Below are 20,870 nucleotides of genomic sequence, written 5' to 3'. Positions count from 1 at the left end.
ATAAATATAAATAAATATAAATATACTATATATAAATATAAATAAATATAAATATAACTATAGTAAAAAGACAGCAAAAGCAGATGATTTCTATAAAATTAAATTAATCTCCTTTCTTATCAAATTTTCTATACAAATATGTAACATGTGTACCATTTATAATTATTTCGTTACCTATTTACAAAACATTATGACGGTTTTATCAGATAAATAAAGAATTGAAATACCTAAAATTGAATTAAATCGAATCATAATTAAATTTTAACTAAGATAAATAATTTTATTACATTTTACTTATATTTGAAATTTTATAAATTAAAAATTGAAAATTTTATAAACATGTTACGATATTTTAAACATAATTCATCCCTCTCAGTAAAATATTGGAATATAAAATTAATATTTAATATGAGAATTAATTATTTTAAAAATACACAACGCTTAATACAAATTTCGATAAAGAGAGAAAATGTAATTAAAAATTCTTCAAACTAGAATGAAAATTATTTAAATATTTATCAACGAGATTAGAGTGAACCATTGTATGAATTTATCCAAAGTAAATTAAGACTGCTGTCGACAGAAAGAAGGGTGCGCGCCCTATCACGCGGTATCGAGGAATGGCCACCAACTCCTTTAAATAATTACTCACTCGATAAATGAAATGACTGTCAGTCAGTTTGATAGGGTTTGAACTCGCCTGCTTGCAATATTTAGAAAAGAAATAGGGGAACCTGTGTAACGAGATATCGATCTTTCCATTAACAAACAAACTGGTAAAATTCGAACACCGATTATGAAGAAAATTTATTATTCTTCGTAATATTAACATTGACGATTCTAATATAACATTCTTTCCCAATATGTGAATTTTATTTTATTATACTATATCATAGTTTTTTGAATTTTTCTGATACATTTTCTAGTATTTATTAATTGTTATTCACGAATTTCTCAATAATAATCTTTTACATTGTAGTATTTTATAGCACTTCCTCAAATTTGAAATTTTTTATTAACAATTTACCAATGATGAACATTTTTGTCGTTTCATATTCATAACTTGTTCTTTAAGAATTTTTCAATGCTAATAATAAATAAAAATAACGAATATCCTGATCAAAAATATTTTTGTACAATATAAAAATTCCAAAGTAATTGTATAAGATGCTGAATTTCAAAATATTTAAATTAATCAAAATCACATTTATTCCTCATATTTCCTTTTTATTATATTCGCAAAAATATAATATATTTTTTGGTATTGATTCAATTTTAGAAATTAATTATATAAAATAACGAAAGTTGAAAATCACTGGTATAGTAAATGTTTGTGTTTATCTGAAGCAGAGTTCTAGAAGAAGTGATTCACTGTTCGCAGAATGCCCTTTGCAGGAGAATGGTGCAAAGTATGGATTTATTTCGGATTCGTTTTCGCGTGGGCGAAGGGTGCTCGTCCACGCTTTGATACCTCCACGGATATGGGATTAGTCCTGGTTCCAGCAGATGCTGAAGTAGATTCCGTCATTTTTCGACTTCGCGCCACTGATCAGGATGCAGACTTTCCACTTGTTTTTGAAATAACTGGTAATGTAGCATTTTCCACATTTCTTATTTTATTTTATTTTTTAAATTATTCTAAAGACGATAAATGCCTTGAAGCTTTAAACCATTTAAAGAGAAAATCAATTGCTAAATTTTAGGTATCAATTAGGTATTACTTGTTTTTGAAATAATTATTAATATCACATCTTTCTCATTTCTTCTTTTCTTTTATTATTTAAATTATTCTAAGACGATAAATGCTTTGAAATTTTAAACTATTTAAAGAAAACATCAATTGCTATGTTTTGAGTATCAATTAGGTATTACTTGCTTTTGAAATAATTATTAATATCACATCATTCTCATTTCTTCTTTTCTTTTCTTTTTTATATTATTTTAACAACGATAAATGCTTTAGAGATTTATATTATGTTTTAGAAAATTAGTTGCTAAGCTTTGGATATCAAAGACTAATATTTTTACTTTTTAATTTAAGACTAATATTTTCAGATATAGGAGAACCTGTATTATTTGAAGACCAACTATAGTAATTTTTACTCCTCTAATGCTTGACCATACAAATATGTTATTTTTCAAATATTTCACTAGCTAAGGCTCCTATTATTCGAATATATCACTGTTAAAATAATTTTCATGGTTCCACTATCCAAGTATTTCATTGTTTCAATACCTTACTATTTAGGTATTTTATTATAAGTATTTTCTACCATCAAAATTTTCTATTATCCAAATTTTAACTATTTCAGCTATATTTAATAATCCAATTATTTAAATATTTTATAATTAAATAAGCATTGTTTGTATATTTTATTATCCAAATATCTTCCTATCCAAACGTTTTATTATTCTCATATTTCATCACCAAAATGCGGAACAATTCGAAGATTTCAGTACCCAATCGCTTTACTATTTAGATATTCCCCTTCCTCAACGATTTATATATAAAAATTGGATGCATAAATAAATAAAAAAGTGTGAAATTTAGATTAAATTTCACCCTCAACTATTACCAGTCATACTATAATACCTTGAGAAATATGAAACATCAACTATAAGTAAAGTCGAGCGTTATGCTAATCAAAAAAGCTCTATTATCTCAGTGATCTTATCTCTGTATTAATTCAGACACCGAAGGTTTCGCCGTATTCCAAATAACTTGAATTTCAAAAGTGATTGCGTGCCAGAAATATTACTATAATAATATTCAACGACCTTTGCGTGACTCACTCAAACGCGACGAAAAAGATACATTTTTGAACTTCGGTAACATGTACCATACACATGCGAATAAAAGGTCCACTGACATTCTCCCTCTACTCGTTTAAAAACTTTAACATAATGAAAATCGGTCTTTTAATCAACTTGGAGAACCCTTTATTACCTTCCACGTGAAATAAATTTGCACCCTTCTTACTTGCTGCAAGAGTACATACATTATATCACAAGAAATCACTAGCCATGATAAATTTTGCAACGTTATCATACGTTATACAAAATAAAATATACAGTGTTCTACAGCGCAATTACTATATTCAGATAAGCTTTTAAAAATTGTTACGTTTCATTTCATTTATCCAAAGAAAAGGACTTGGTTGTCCAACAAATTTTCTGCAAAGAAATTCGCGATTATTATAATTTATGTATTATAATTTAATGTGTGTATTTATATATTATAATTTGTTTTATAATTTATTTATTCGCGTAAAAATATTATTTCTATTTTTAGAAGTTAAAAATTGATTATAAACAGACTCGAACGGAGTATATTCTTTATTTGTGTAGCTACCATCACACCTGTTGTAAGGATCGACAACCTGCCGTGCACGTTGTATAACAAAGTGTGTCAAGCTAATGTGATTCTAACGAAACGACTAGTTCCCGGACGCCTTCACGATTTTGCTGTGAGGGTTAGGGACACGAAGGGAGACTCGAACTCGATGCAAGCTACTATTTCTGTTACAAACGCAACCACCCCACGTGATAAAATATTCCCGCACATACCATCCCTCATAATGGTACCCGAGGTAATTATTTATTGCGCTAACAACAATGTTTAGTGTGACCATCCACCTCGTTGACAATTTTAAGAGGTACTTCATGAGAAGCAGGTCTATCTATTTTTCACATCACTGTAGGGAACGATGTTCCATTCTTTATTATACACATGTATATATTTTACTGTATTTATAGATGTTTATTTAATTATTTATAAATTAAAAACGGAAATGGGAAACTTATCAAAATAATTTCAAATTATTAATCCTTAATTTCTTAATTAAATCAGTTTGCCATTTCCTTTTTTAATTTATAAATAATTAAATAAATATCAAAATGATTTCAAATTGTAAATTCTTAATTTTTTAATTAAATCACTTTTCCCAGCCTCATAGATTGGTATTTGTTTTTTTAAAAAATATTGCACAAATTTAATATTGTTTCTATCTCCTTTATTTTACAGTAGAAGAATTTGAGAATTTATTAATATAAATGACAACATTTATGAATTAATTGTAATAAATACAATTTATTAATATTTATTAGTAATAAATTGAAATAATTAAAATTAATAAATAAAAGTAAACGTAGTTCGAATATATAGGTATTTAAATATTTTAATATTTAATTTTTATAGTAAATTACTGCTGTTGTAATTCAAGGAAGCCAAAAACTATATTAACAAAATATATTTGTTAATCTTCATATGTCTGAAAGGCCATTTAATCTGTGAAATAGTGATATAAAGAGGAGTACATAATATATAATACAATAGAGAATAACATATAGAACTATGTATATGGATTATGATCAGTAATTAACAAAATTAAATTTCACAAATTTAGATTACACTTGATGCATCCTATATTATTTCAATTCATGGTAAAGTTGACTTTACAAATTGTATTCATTTGCATAGGATACCAAACCAGGCAAAGAAATAGATTACCTTCTAGTAAGAGCCAATTCTTGGAGTGGAAAACCGGTTTACATTGAACTCTGGGTAAGTTATAGTATTTTAAAGTACTCAAAATATTTTTAGATATAGCTTAACATTAGAACTACTGCTCTTTAATGGGTACCTAATTATAACGTGCACAGATTATAGTAATTTCAGCAGTACAATGAATATGAGTGAATATATTGATTACAGTCCTTTCTTAATATGAGTTGATATCAATTTTATTCTTAAAACAGGTGTATGTGTTCGGTGATTGCAAAAGGGAAAATTCTGGGACCAGTCATTTTGACTGGGTTGGTAGTTCTAGTGTTAATAAATAATACTAAAACTGTAGTTATTAAATTCAGTATACTTCTCTTAAATCATAATCATATTACAATGCAATTTATTAATGTCATTACAGCAGCCAAAAGAACTTTTCACTATAAGGCAAAGGCAAACACCCACACAAACCCGAGGAGTAATTATATTGACAGGGGAATTAGATTTCGAGACGCAGTCTATGTATACTCTTACCATGTATGCCACGGTAAGAGTGGAAAATTTAAATAAAAATACCTTTTGGTACTGCTGGACAGAGAGGTTAAGCGACATACTTTGTTCATTAGGATCCATATACAGAACCAGGGAAAGACACCAGAAATATTGCAGGTTTAAGCGTTGTTGTGATAGTTCAAGATGTTCAAGATGTTCCTCCAATTTTTACCTTAGCACCTCCTCTTACCAGGATTAACAATTCAGTACAACCAGTAAGTTGCCTTTCCTAACGCTTGTCTAGTGACGTGTACAACTAACGACATCTGTATCTAGTGATATTCGTGGCTAGCGACACCTAAGTCTAGATTGGTATTTAAATACAGCAGAATGAACTTCATTTAATTTTTTGAATATTAATATATGTTATTTACGTATTATACTTGTTATGAAATAATATATAGGGTGAAAATAAATTTATTTATCTGTTGTTTTATTTTTAGCTTTTCGAAATTGTATTTGGTTTCTGTAAATAATAAAGTTTCGTAATGGGAGATTTAAAATTAAAATAGTTAAATGAAGAAAATAGTTTTAATAAAAGAATTCATAAATGGAAAATATTGTGCATTGATTTCAGGGAGATATAATACTACGAGTGCATGCTGAAGACGGAGATAAAGGGGTGCCACGTGAAATCGTGTACGGTCTCGTGTCGGAGGGCAATCCTTTTACGCCGTTTTTCAACATCTCGGAAACAAGTGGTAAGAAAATACTCCGTGATTTTAGAAATTTTATTCGAAAAATTAAAATAATTATCACGATATGCCATTTTGGTATTCGGTGTCTCTCTTTTTTTTTGTTTTGCTTTTCTTTATTATACAAGCAATTGAAACACACGAAGTACCATTTACCATTTTCTAATATTTTAGGAAAATAGTTTTCAACTTGCTATTCAATTTTGAATTAAAGTATATCCATTTATGATAGACGATAGTAAGTATTGTAGTCAAGTATTGTAATAGCAATTGCATATTGAAAGCATTATCACTAAAAATATTATTATTCAATAATTATTATATATTGAATATTACCTCTAAATAATAATTCCATTGAAAATATTGGTAACAGAAAAATTAAGAAATAATAGTGATGAATTGAAAATATCAGAAGGTAATAGTAATTGTTAAAATTTTATTAAGTGAACAATGATCATATATTGAAAATATTGTTACTAAATAGGTTTCCATGTAGACTATGTTTCACTATATTTTTATTTAACAAATAAATAAATAATAACATTTCAAATTCACTATCTTAGGTAGGTCTATATTAACATATAATGTAGAATGTAGAAATTATTATTTCCATTATAGATAATTCGTTTTTCGTGATAATTAACTGTCAACCCCTCTAATTATAAGATAAATTTTCTATTTCAGAATTTTTCTTTGAACAACACATAAATTTAAATTGGTTGACATAATAAAATATAATTTTAGTCTTGAACACTATACCTTAAGGATTATAATTCTAATATTAAACCTTCCTGGTTTTACAAGAACTAATTTACTACTAAACCATTATATAAAACAAGAACAGAAAAATATTACTATTATACTAATATTGTAATAGTAATTATAAAATATAAAATATTACTTTTATTATTCCTATTACTAAAATAATATATGACTATGATAATTAGTAATTTAATTACACAAAATATTACTCTAGGAGAATAAGGCTTCTAAAATTGTCACTATTACTGTGTGAATCATGTCAACGGTGCTTCCAATATCACAAACCTCGTCACACATTCACCTCATTCCATGACGACGACAAAATAAAATTACTCTAACACAGATACAATCCAAACCAAAAGAACATTACTGTTTTATTCTACAAGAAAAATGCTATAAAAATTCTTACAATTATTGCTTGAAATTCTTCAACAGCGCTTTCAATATCACAAATCTCATCACACATTCATCTCATTTTAAATCAAGGATATAACAAATTTTCTCTAACTAAAATACAACCTAAATCAAAATTTTTCTTCTCCAAAAGAATAAAACCCCAAAAATTCTCACAATTATTGAAATTCTTCATCAGCGGTACTAATATCACAAATCTCATCATACATTCACCTCATTCTTAAACAACAACAAAATAAAATTACTTTAACATAGATACAATTCAAAAGAAAAGAACGTTGTTCTATTCTACAAGAATAATACTCCCAAAATTCTCACAATTATTGCCTGAAAGTCTTCATTAGCGCTACCAATATCAGAAATCTCATCACACATTCGTCACATTCTAAATTGACGATATAATAAATTTTCTCTAACCAAAATATAATTCAAAACAAAATTTTTCTACTCCAAAAGGATGAAACTTCCAAAATTCTCATAATTATTACCTGAAATTCTTCATCAGCGCTACCAATATCACAAATCTCATCACACATTCGTTTCACTCTGAAACAACGACGAAATAATAAATTTTCTCTAACCAAAATACATTCCAAAACAAATTTTTACTACTCTAAAAGGATAAAACTTCCAAAATTCTCACAATTATTGCCTGAAATTCTTCATCAGCGCTACCAATATCACAAATCTCATCACACATTCGTCTCACTCTGAAACAGCGACGAAATAGTACATTTTCTCTAACCAAAATACATTCGAAAACAAAATTTTTCATCTTCAAAAGAATAAAACTCCCAAATTTTTCATAATTATTGCCTAAAATTCTTCATCAACGCTACCAATATCACAAATCTCATCACACATTCGTCTCACTCTGAAACAACGACGAAATAATAAATTTTCTCTAACCAAAATACAATCCAAAACAAAACCTTTCTGCTCCAGAAAAATAAAATTCCCAAATTTCACATAATTATTGCCTAAAATTCTTCATCATCGTTACCAATATCACAAATCTCATCACACAATCGTCTAACCCAGAAACATCGAGAAAATAAAATTTCTCTAACCCAGATACAATACTGGAAGAATGAAACTAACCACCATTCACTCCAGGTTCCATCGACCGTACAGTTTACAGTCGATCAAGCCTCACGATCGGTACTGGCACTCGGACCATAAATCCAGCGTAGCGTAGGGAAGATTTGATTACCTCGAGTGTGACCAGAAATCACAATGATTTACAGACGGTGTAATTACATTTTCCAGCGCTGCTATCGGTAGACGAATTATTCACAGGTACACGGTTACACGCGCCCGGTCGGATGACCTGATTCCCCAGGAATTATCCACTCGATGAGTAGGGTTTCAAATTAATTTACCACTACCTCGAGCCCTGTTCCCGGCGTTGAAGCGTGAGGGAATGATTCATGCTTGTTGGAAGCATGGTAGGTACCGCAACGAGGATTACGTATGCAATTGCAACGCTGAACGGTGAAAAATAAATGAAACCGTGCTCGACTCCACCGAACGAAATTCCATTACCAGAGAAACACACCATTAATCAATAGCCACTTCCACCACTTCTTGGTGATTCAAAAATGCTCCCACCTCGTAGCAATATATGGATAAATTCGTTCTCTGTTTACGTTTATCTCTAATTTGAATAGATCACGAAGATGGAGAAGATAGTGTTATAATTAGATAGCATAAGGATCAAGGATTTTTCTGACGAAATAGTCCATAAACCAAAATGACAGGTCATATAAATTTACTAAAGTAGAAATATGTGGTTGATTATTTTATTAGAAATGAGAAATTATGTGGCAAATAATTTCCTTTAATAAATTAAAAATTTCTTTCTGAAAATCAACGGTTATTTCATAAGGGGTCAAATGACCCCTCATGGTAAGAATAGGTAGGTGCAAAGTACCAGTTTAGTGTTAAAGTCTTTGAACCTTTGAACTTTTTATTCAAAAATATTCTAATAATTTTAAATATCTATACGTTCAACTCTTTGCACTATCAGTTGTCATTTGCTTCAATGACAGAAGTTAATTGACGAGTAATATAATACACATAGAATAAAATAATTCTATTTATTTATTTCTCACGTGAACACATAATTTTCTTTTTCTATTTTAGCATAAAAGGTACCACCCAGCATATAATTATGTAAGAGAAGCTTCGAATTGCTATTTCTTTATAGGAAAATAATCTCCAAGTGCAGTGAATTAATTTATATTCATTTATGTTTCTATAATATTATAAACTATTTTTCCACATGAGAAAAATTTGGTAGTTTGGATTTAGAGCAAAAGTTTGGTAGTTTGAATTTGGTTCTGTTATTTGGATACCATCACGTATCAAAATTACAGACAATGAAGAAGCTGACTAGCTAAAACTAAAGAATATACTAGCTGAAGAACATACAAAATTCTGAGAATTAATTCCATATTAAATGGAATTTTAATGAACTATGAACATCATCAGGGAAATAAATAAGAGGTTTCTGAATAATTGGACCCAGAAACGAAATTGTTTCGTACCTCCAAGAATGTCAAATAAATGCTGAGCATATACCAGATCTAATAAGAGAACATATTTGATGACATTTATGTGAGAAATAGTTCTCGAAAAAATATTTGATACGTATTTTCTTTCATCGACCATCGTACATATTAAAAGGGTGAAAACAGTCCTCGAAGGTAGGGGTTGAAAGCATATTTTTTGGAATATCTCGAAATCCAAAAGTGCTGAAGAGAAATTTAAGGAAAAGGAAAACCATTTAAGTAAATTGAGTAGGATGACCAAATTAAAATAACACGAAAATTAATACGACAGACTAGATTCATCCATTCATACCTAAATACATACTTACACCCATCATCTACTAGTACATGAACATATACTTACACTTATCATTCACTCACACCTATGTAACACCGAGAGATAATACTTCAAGATGTTTGAACTATAAGATCTCAGCATATGAGATGTATAAGTTTAAAATGTAATAGTTTCCAGTATAGTAGAAGGAATCATAAGATTAAAGAAGACCTTAGTGAGATAACGAACTCCATTGAACACACAATGAACTTTTTTAATTTTTGGAGGATATTTATATACGGGGTGTCCAAAAATTCACGCAAGAATTAATTTTGATAAATTTCACAGGTTTTTAATTAAAAATTAAAAATTTTGCTCAGCAATAAAGTATTGTTCTTCCATATAGTGCTCCATTTTTGATAACCCTAAACTGTCAGCTGTCACGCTGTCTTTTCTTTTCATTGTCAACAATTTATCGCACAAATGATGCAAAATTCAAATCTTGAGTGAATCTATACTCTGTATACATGTATGTAATATATGTGCACTTCAAGATCTAATAGGATATCAGTTATTTACTATTGCTAGTATTAGTCATAACTAAAGATGTTAATGCAACTTTAAATAAGAATAAAATAACATAAAGAATAGTATTGTCAGCTTTTGGTTGATATTTGAAGCTTTATATTTTACATCTATATATAATTTTTATTTAAATTGTCATACTGCTATATCTAAATCTAATTTTGAAATTAATTGTGGATTTAATTGATCAGCATGACGATGTTAGAAAATGAAATATAATAGACAATTATAATTTCAATGCACTGTTAATTCTAAATTAAGTAGAGAGAATTGCAATAAGACCTCAATTATATTGCAATGACATAACAAATTCATAACCTTTTTCCATCAATTATTTTGTAATTATAATTATTTAGCGTTAACTTCACTAGTGAATACACGTAATGACCACTTTTTCGTTTGCGTGAAATATAATTCGCGATAGTTGTCTAAGAACAATCCAAGCCAATATGGCAACTCGTCAGGCATTTCGTTTAATCTATACCTTACTCAGGTAATACTAAATTATACAATTAAATCAATTTCAACTACCGAATTAAATAATCAAATACACCTACATCTTACCAAATACCAAAATCATGACAACAACACTCATCAACATATTGGCTACCATAATATTTCCATTATTCTTAGAACATAGTGACGAACTATCAAACAATATGACAAAAAATTTGTAAAATAGTGCAAATTATTAATATTGTCTACTTGTTCAAATTATCCAAATGTTCAAGAAATTGATATAACGAAACAAATATAAATTTGGAAATGAATCGCCAATTATTGTCTAATGAAACAAATATAAATTTGGAAATGAATCGCCAATTATTGTATAATGAAACAAATATAAATTTGGAAATGAATCGCCACTTATTGTATAATGAAACAAATATAAATTTGGAAATGAATCGCCAATTGTTGTATAATGAAACAAATATAAATTTGGAAATGAATCGCCAATTATTGTCTAATGAAACAAATATAAATTTGGAAATGAATCGCCAATTATTGCATAATGAAACAAATATAAATTTGGAAATGAATAGCCAATTATTGTCTAATGAAACAAATATAAATTTGGAAATGAATCGCCAATTATTGGTGACCACCATGATCACACTGATTACGAGAATATAAGCACAGGTCATTGGTGACCACCACGTGTTAAAAATCAATATCTGTCAAAAATCAAAACCCAAAACCTAAAACCCCAATTACCCTATCTCTCAACTCGATCGCCAGCATACATCAATTGCTATCAGCTAGTTTGCAATTTCGATGAGAAATTTTCGAGGAATATAACCGAGTCTGTCAGAGGCTTGTAAAAGAGTGGAAAGTTATTCAGGGAGTAGTGAAACAGCGGGCTGAACTTTCTACGCTTGTTTGGTAGATTACAGGCAGCACGAAACGCGTTGTCCAGCGTCTGAGATCGGTGATAGGGATTTTTTCCGCGGAACCAAAAACAAGCGAGGCGAGGAGGCCAGGGTAGAACCCGATAGACGTGGTCAGGGAGTCTTCGCGGGCTACAACGGGGTATCGATCGTACTTAGGGGTCAGTCTCTGCTTTTCAGGCTGCGATGCTTATCATTTCGTGACACGAAGCATGCGACCTCTTCGTGGCCGCGTGTAGACGCGGTTGCCGGAGAAAGGCAGTGGAAAAGAAATGGACAGGGCCTGGAGCAGTAAAGAAGGCAAAGCATAAATGGCTGGTCATAATTTTGCGTGGTGTCGGGGCCAAATGTGGGGGATAAGGAAGTTAACTGTTTAATTAGTGTCGCGAAATGTTTATTTATTGTGGCCACTGCTGGTATTGCGACGCGTGAGATTGTTGTGGGTAAAAGTTATGTACGATTAGGTGTAGGGCTTCAGAAAGGGATGATTAAGTATACTGAAGAACTATGCTATAGTAGAAATTCTGTATTACATTGTGCCCTTTTCTTGATTATACTGTATTCTATTATATTATAAAAATTATATTGTAATATGGTATTAATGTTTTAATTAATATTAATACATTGATATATTTTATTATAATATTGCATGAACACATTAGTATAGTTGTATATACATACTACAATTGTATATGATAATATTATATTATACATACTATAATTATATATGACAATATTATAGTATACAAAATATAATTATATATAATGATGTTATTATATTATAACACTGTATTATTAACGGGATGATTAAGTATACTGAAGAACTATGCTATAGTAGAAATTCTGTATTATACTGTGCCCTTTTCTTGATTATACTGTATTCTATTATATTATAAAAATTATATTGTAATATGGTATTAATGTTTTAATTAATATTAATACATTGATATATTATATTATAATATTGCATGAACACATTAGTATAGTTAGTATGATATTAATGTTTTAATTAATATTAATACATTAATATATTTTACTATAATATTATATGAACACATTAATATAATTGTATATGATAATATTATATTGTACATACTATAATTATATATGATAATATTATATTATACATGCTATAATTATATATGACAATATTATAGTATAAAAAATATAATTATATTTGATATTATTAAATTTTTACACTCTACAATTAAACTATAATTATACTCTGTCATACTCTATTATCCAGATACTTTTTATCTGTAAAAGTATCCATATTAATTGGTTCATAATCGATAAATTTATTGTTGAAGTCAGTTTAATTTAAGGTGGCTCATCGATCACAGCAGAGTACTTAATATGATGAAACTTCTTTAATCGATCATGATAGCAGTCTTATATTTGTTTCGAATAATGAGACGAAACGTGAATATAATGCTGATAACGTACCCCAATTTTTTTGAGCATTTGAGGCTTTAGAAATGAGACTCGCAATGATGTATGACATAAAAGGTATACAATTTTGCAAATTTGAATTTAATAGTAAGATTATGCGAATTAATGATGAAGAGATCCGTTAATTTTTAGGTAAATTAGGTTTGAAATTATCATTTGTAATAACAAATGAACGCACAATTATCGTATATATATAACAATAGTTATAATATAAAAAGTAATAACTTTTATTATATATATACGATATTTAGGTCCTTCTGTTTTCAGATATATCAAAATTAAAATCTGGTAAGCATGTATTCTATTTTTCAAAAGTTCTCACTTGAGTCCCACAATTAATTTAGATAATCGAGGTTCTTCTGTATTTCTTGAATATAAATAGAGATAATTGTTTATAAGAAATTAAGAAAATTATTTGAATACAATCCTACTAATAATTTGGATATAAATGAAAATAGTTGTGTGGAGTATTGAAATTTGGGTGTATCTTATTCCACAGTCTAGTATATTCTTAAATGTTAATTTGAATTTATTATAGTTAATGAATGGAGGTAAATAAACGTGTCAAATTTACAGAAAGAAATGAAAAATTTAGTATATTAATTAATACTAACTTTATATAGAATTTTTGATTGATATTTACTATTTGTTATTTAAAGGTACAGTTTTTAAATGAAAAATGGGAGAAATGAATAATTAAAGATATTATTTGCATACAGTGAATTTTAAAAGGTGAATAATTTTTGTGGGTAATAGAATGGATTAGTTGGGTAATAGAAACACTATTCTATTTTCTCTGATATTGTAATATATATTGGTTTCGTTATCGCAAACACAGCAAGCTAGCAAATCATAAAATTCAAAGAAACATTAATATCAAACACAATTCCAATTTCATATAAATAATAAATTAATCATGAAAATATTAAGACATTATTATTATCTTCATATATCAACAATCACTAATTAAAAATTGTATTTATAAATAGTATAACAGTACCAACTACAATGTGATAAAACTGAACCAAATTAACCTCAAGGATGAAAAATATTATAAAAATTGCTAAGTGAATAACAAATTGAGATTGTTACTCACGATATTTTTTCACCTGGTCATAATAACCTCTTCTCTCAACTATGTTTTCCGAAGTTTGAGAATGTTCTTGATTACAGTGCATTGGTAACTTTTTTTCAAATAAAGCTAAGAAGTGTATCATTGAATCAATAACTGCACGACGTACTTCAGCCACAATTACGGAAGAACGAAATTAAGAAAAGAGTGGTGTACATAACGAGTAAAGAATAGCGTAAGTACAGGATAAGGAGGTGGTACGCCATAATGTATGTTAATAGGTGCAATTCCTTCCGTTCAACTCCATTTCGTGATGTGTTATGGAAAGTTTCCGCCACTGGACATGCGTGCTTTGTACGTCATATATAAGCAAGAGGGATCATTGACCGAAATGTTTTATTCATAATTCGTAATAAAAGTAATTCGATACTAACGTCGCGTACCGTTTCAACGTGTAATTAACTTGTGAATAATAATCGAACAATGGAGTCGAACATCGACTCTTTAACGATTCGTTCAATGCTATTTCAAGTATCACGAAAGCTATAATAAAATTTTTTCGTTTGCACAAATAAACGAAATTAAATAAATGATTTATTTAAATCATTATTTTACCTAATGAACAAAATTTATAATAATTTATTCAATACGTTCCTCTGTTCTAACCGTATATTACATTTTCCCTTTTCATATTTATTTATATAATATTTATTAAATAAACATAATAATAATATTTATATTTGTTTAATATTATGTTAATAAAATATAAATTAATATAACTAATAAATATTAATTTCATAATAAAATCAGAATTAAATGACAGAAATTAGAATTAAATTGAATTAGAATTAAATGCAAGAAATTAGAAAAGTGAATTATTTGTCAGTAAATTTTTCATTTTTGTTTCAATATTTAGTCTATATAATCTATAATTGTCTATATAATATATAATTGTCTATATAATCTGTAATTGTTAATTGAAGTATAAATATTTAATTGATAGGTGAAATCACTCTTGCCAAACCTTTGGATGAGCTGACGCAAATCACACACGTTGGGGCTCCAGTTGTGCTCACAGTGGTTGCCGAAGAAATAAGAAGAAGCAGAGAAGAACCTCCGGCTCAGGCGACAGTGGTCGATGTTGGATTTCTCCTTGGGGAGCCAGGAAACAGTCCACCGTACTTCGAGAGCGATAAGTTGGTACCTGAGACGTGAATAATTTGCATTTCTAATAAGTGTGGAGTTATTCTTTTATCGATCAATTAGAACCTCGGTTGAGGTTTATTTCAGCTTGCAAGTGCAAAATGTACATAAGGTATTGTATGAATATGTAGTGTAAGTTACAGATACAGTTTTATGTGTATATATTTCTGGAAGAGTTTGGTGATTTCACCTATCTAAATCTAAAATAAGTTGCATTCTCTTAGAAAAAGGCGAGAAAGTATGAGCTCGTTTGTAATTTTAATTGCAACTTTATTTTATGCATATTTTGGATTAATTTTAGCCTTTGAGAGTTACAGAATTTACATTGTCATACTAAATGATTTATGACTTCCTTCGTTTCTTTACACATCAATTTTGTATTATTGATAAATATAGAATTATAAAATGAATAAATAATTCAATAATAAAATGAATATATGATATATCTTATTAATTAATAGCTTGCAAATTTAAATGGAATTTAATTAAGAATCTTATTGTATTTGAATAAGCATCTTTTAGAATTTATGAAACTAGAGGTATTTAGGAAATTGTAATAATAATGAAATTTAAATTAATATTAATTTTGACTAATAAATTAAATAGAAAGGAAATTTTTAATAAAGTGAGCCATATTATCTGCTATTTTTAAATAAACCTTAAATTCTATAACATTTTTGTTAATTGTTAATTGAAGTATGTTAGAATATTAATTGTTATGTGAGTTAATTAAGAAATTACTTTCAAATTTTTGTATTATATTAGATGCAGCATATCAAAATTTTTAAATTAAATCTCTTTTTTGAAATTCATATATAGGAATATTGACAACCAAAATTGAAACATTTTAGATAGTCACTTTTGCTGTACTTTATTTCTCTTATATTCTGAAAAATTGAATAATCGTGGTCCTTGAAATTTTAATTAGAAGCATTGATAAAGAGGAAGCAATTATTTCTTTCCAGTTAATTCGCTTCAATTTTACAAATATTTCACAATTACATCATTGCAAAAAATTAACAAATTTCAATTATACTCCTACCATTTTCTTTTCATCCACGTTTTCAAATTTCTAAAATATTTCAATTTTATTTATTAACACTTCTTAATATAGCCTTCCTTTCTTTGAAAATATTCTGTGATTCGATTTTAAAAATCTCATCTTATTTATATTTATTAACGTACAAAAATTTCTTTGAAAAAATGTTTGACCTACTATTAAAAAATATCGTATTCCTTTGTTATAGTTATATTGCCACGATAGACGAAAACCCTGACCCTGGAACTGTGATAAATTTCGGTGAACCATACTCCACCAGAGTAAAAGACGAAGACATTGGGAAAGCTGGAGTGTTTGCCTTGAAATTGGAAAACAATAACAATACTTTTGAAGTAAATCCAACGGTTGCTGAACGCACTGCAGACTTTATCATAACTGTTCGAGATAACACGCTTATCGATTACGAATTATACAAAGTTTTATCATTCAAGGTGAGTATAAATTATTATGTACATATGTATATCTAGGATCGTATTGAGAGGAATCGACTAGAATAATATTGCGAATAATAATATTTAATAGAACAAAAATAATTAGTTATTATTTATTCTATGCAACGTTCTAACAACTTTTCTATAACCAATTTCTAAGATTTCTGATTTAAAACTGTTAACTTCGAACTGATTTTGAACACTGATTTTAAAACACTCTGACCTAAGTTAGTTCCAAATTTGCGCTCATTTCTTGCATTCGAATTTATCATAAATGTTCCTTAGCCACGATTCATTATAATATTAATTATAATTCATTATAAGTTCATTATAACATTAATAAACATGAAGACACTAACGTTTCATTGCACTCAAGGAGTATAGTATATCTGATATAAATATTTAGAATATGAGTATAATTTATTTAAATAAATATTCATCAAAAAACAATTTAATGAATTAGTTAATTTTTTAGTTAAATAATGACAAACAAAAGTAGATTATATATGTATTTATTATAAACAGATTGTAGCTCAGGAAGTTGGTCCAGCAACAAACCTGTCAACATCAGTGCCAGTTACTATATTTTTAAGAGATATTAACGACAATCCTCCAATATTCGATGAAGAATCGTACGAAGTAACCTTATCTGAAAATGTAACTGCGGAATCACGAGTAATTCAGGTAATAAAACAATTTCAAATTTCACAATATTGACAATTAAATAATTCTTCCTTTCATAATTACTTCTTTCTTTTATTATATCACATTATTCAACAAAATAGTGAGATTAATGTAAAACATATATTTTTCATCTAACTAAAATTGAAACAATTAATTTTCTATACCTTCACAAAATAATAATTTATATTTATTTGTTCTTTCTCTGTTCACTAAACAACACAATTTTCTTACACATATCACATATTTATGTTTACACATGCTGTGTTATTTTATTTTATTCAATTTCATTCCATTTTATATTAATTCAGATTATTTAACCTTATTTCATCATAAATTATTTATTTATTTCAAATAATTACATTTTTAATCTACAGTATAGTTCTGTATATTTTTGTGCACTGATTATGAGAAAGAAAATTGATCTTAAGAATTTTTAGAAGAAATTTGTAGAAATATATTGTACTGTATCATTTTTCTCAATAGGTGCATGCAAACGATAAAGACACAGGTGTTTACGGCAGTATTCGATACACCGGTATAACAGGAGAAGGTAGCGAGGCTTTCATCATAGATCCTGATACAGGGTTAATAACTGTCGCCGTGGGATCTTCCTTAGATCGTGAAGTTGCAGCAAAACTTGTACTCACCGTGGAAGCTCGAGACGAGGATGGCAACGGTAACAAAGGTGTTGTTCCTCTAATAATTAATCTACTGGACGTCAACGATAACGCGCCAATATTCGAAAGGGACGTTTACGAATTTATGTTGAACTCCGATCTAACTAATTTTACATCGCCAGCTTTCATAAAGGTACGATAATAATCTAATAAAATAATTTCGATTTTATACAAAATTATTACATTAATTTCACTATTAATTAAATTTTATAATAATTCGTACACCATATGCTAATATGCAAAAATTATTATTTTATATTATTACATAGGTTGTAATTATTATTTTATTATTTATAAACGATCTTATAACAATTTATATATTCTAGTAGAAATTTATAATAATTTTAGTAATTGTACTCACAATGTAAATTGTAATTATTATTATATATAGATTCTAATTATTATTTTGTTATTTATAAATGATCTTCTAACAATTTATATACTCTAGTAGAAATCTATAATAATTTTAGTAATTGTACTCATAATATAAATTAAATTAAATTTAATATTTATTTTACTTATGTGACTCCTCTTAAGAATTAATTAATTATTATATTGTTATTTGAAACAATTTTAAATTTTTTAATTATTATACTACAAAAATAAGAAATTGTCTTTACTTGCATTTCTCTATTGTAATACTTTTTATCAATTATGATACTATAGTTATATAGTTACACCATGATTGTTATGAAATGTTACGCTATAGAAAATGTTTCATATTTTTAATATAATAATACAATAAAATATGAATGAACAAATTCGAATTAAATAGAGGATGTACTTTACAGGCTATTGATTCTGACGCAGAGCCACCCAACAATGTAGTTAGATACGAATTAGTTCACGGAAACTACGAGAACAAATTTTATTTAAACGAAACGAGTGGCGAAATAATACTTCTCTCTCCCATTACAAAAATTAGACGGAAGAAGCAGAGTGCATATGACAAATATTCAAATAAAGCTGGCACGAAATTTGTTAATAGCCAAGGAGGTACACAAGACAATTCTTTAATAGTGACTAATCGTGAGAGCAAGAATGAGTCATTAGTGAATGATCAAAAGAGAATTAATTTGGGAAATTTGACCAAAGAAATGATGATGGAGGTGATAAAGAAACGACGAAAACGAGATAATGATAATGCACTCTACACTATCACTGCCAGAGCATATGATTTAGGTAAACTGAGAAAACTATATTTTTAATAATATCAAGAACAAGAATTATCAAAATTTTTTGAAAGAAGTCTTTACAGTTATGATTAAATATATTTTTAAACATTGAATTAAATTATATTTTTAAACAATAAATTTGTAATATATTGTCAATAACAATTAATAAATTATGTCATTATGAAAACTGGCTTTAAAGCACTTTACTATTGTTAATAATTAAATTTGTTAGCAATTATCAATAGTAACATAATTGAATATGTATTTTTTAATATCAAAATGTATATTTAATTGTTAATGATTTATTAGAATGTAATAAAAATTATACTTATATTAAAAATAATAATATAGAAAATTATATAAGAAATTAAATTTTAATTACATTTTTAAAACTGAAAACACAAGAATAATTTCTTTTTATATTAACTTGGTGGTCAATTGATAAGTAAATTTCTAAAATCTCTCTTCAAAATTTTTATATTAAGAATTATATAAATATTTCATTAATTTACCCTGCTTTTTAATCAGATAAAAATTTTTAATTCATAAATATTAAGAGAAAAGATAATAAAACAGTTGCAATTTTAATTGGAAAAGCAGTAATCAGCAAAACTGTGAAATCATTATGAAATGTCTATATTGTTAAAATACATAGACTAAAATAAAAATAAAAATAAAATTTATTCAATTTCTCATTCATCATGGATGTTATAAATTTTGGCAGGTGTGCCTCATCTCTCAAGTGAAACCAAAATTCGAATCATCAGTGGAATCGTGATGGAAGCACGCATAATGATGTTCGTAGTGCCAGGAGAACAGCCAGACTCGACGAAAACTGCCGAAACTTTAGCTGCTATTACCGGTGGCCGAGTTACAGTACTCGAGACTCGACCTTACATTCAACAGAATCATACTGGAGGTACAGGTGTTTTACCTGCTGGAGGAAAAAAGTTAGTGATCTACTAATATCCGATACATAATTATCGTAATTCAATAGTTTAATGACTGCACCCAATATTTTGATGATTAATCAGTGGAGAGTCCAATAATTGTATTAAAGAGAAAATTGGATCACTTTTGGTTCATAAAAATACTGCTATTAATTCAACATGGAAAAATTAATTAATTATTCTTGAAACTTTATTCATTATTAGTCATTGAATATTTCGTCATTATAAAAATATCTTAATGTAAACGAACTTTTGTTAAAAGCAATTTTTGAGAACACGAATTTTTAGTATAAATTATTCAATATATTATTTTGTTCGTAGAGATATATATGTATAATGTAATTTAATAGTATTTTAGTAATTTAATAGCATTTTTAGAAATTTAATAATATTTATCTAATATAATAAAATATTTAATATATACATATATAGACATT

The 20,870-nt window shown here is 27.7% G+C and overlaps 1 protein-coding gene across 1 annotated transcript in view; it reads left to right on the top strand.

The window, feature by feature from the left end:
* The window catches only part of Cad88C (cadherin 88C), an 81,876-nt gene that overhangs the window by 46,681 nt on the left and 14,325 nt on the right, over positions 1-20,870 (top strand). Inside the window, exons 24-35 of the mRNA XM_017901256.1 lie at positions 1,382-1,587; positions 3,349-3,590; positions 4,481-4,564; positions 4,926-5,051; positions 5,131-5,271; positions 5,634-5,757; positions 15,257-15,449; positions 16,704-16,947; positions 17,473-17,631; positions 18,115-18,441; positions 19,100-19,490; positions 20,208-20,402. Coding sequence (XP_017756745.1) covers positions 1,382-1,587; positions 3,349-3,590; positions 4,481-4,564; positions 4,926-5,051; positions 5,131-5,271; positions 5,634-5,757; positions 15,257-15,449; positions 16,704-16,947; positions 17,473-17,631; positions 18,115-18,441; positions 19,100-19,490; positions 20,208-20,402 — 2,432 coding nt within the window. The remainder of the gene's footprint in view (positions 1-1,381; positions 1,588-3,348; positions 3,591-4,480; positions 4,565-4,925; positions 5,052-5,130; positions 5,272-5,633; positions 5,758-15,256; positions 15,450-16,703; positions 16,948-17,472; positions 17,632-18,114; positions 18,442-19,099; positions 19,491-20,207; positions 20,403-20,870) is intronic.

Source organism: Eufriesea mexicana, unplaced genomic scaffold (genome assembly GCF_001483705.2).
Source record: "Eufriesea mexicana isolate 0111107269 unplaced genomic scaffold, ASM148370v2 scaffold1576, whole genome shotgun sequence".
NCBI classification, from domain to species: domain Eukaryota; kingdom Metazoa; phylum Arthropoda; class Insecta; order Hymenoptera; family Apidae; genus Eufriesea; species Eufriesea mexicana.
The sequence above is the reverse complement of the archived record's forward strand: the minus strand, read 5'-3'. Positions and strand labels throughout refer to the sequence as shown.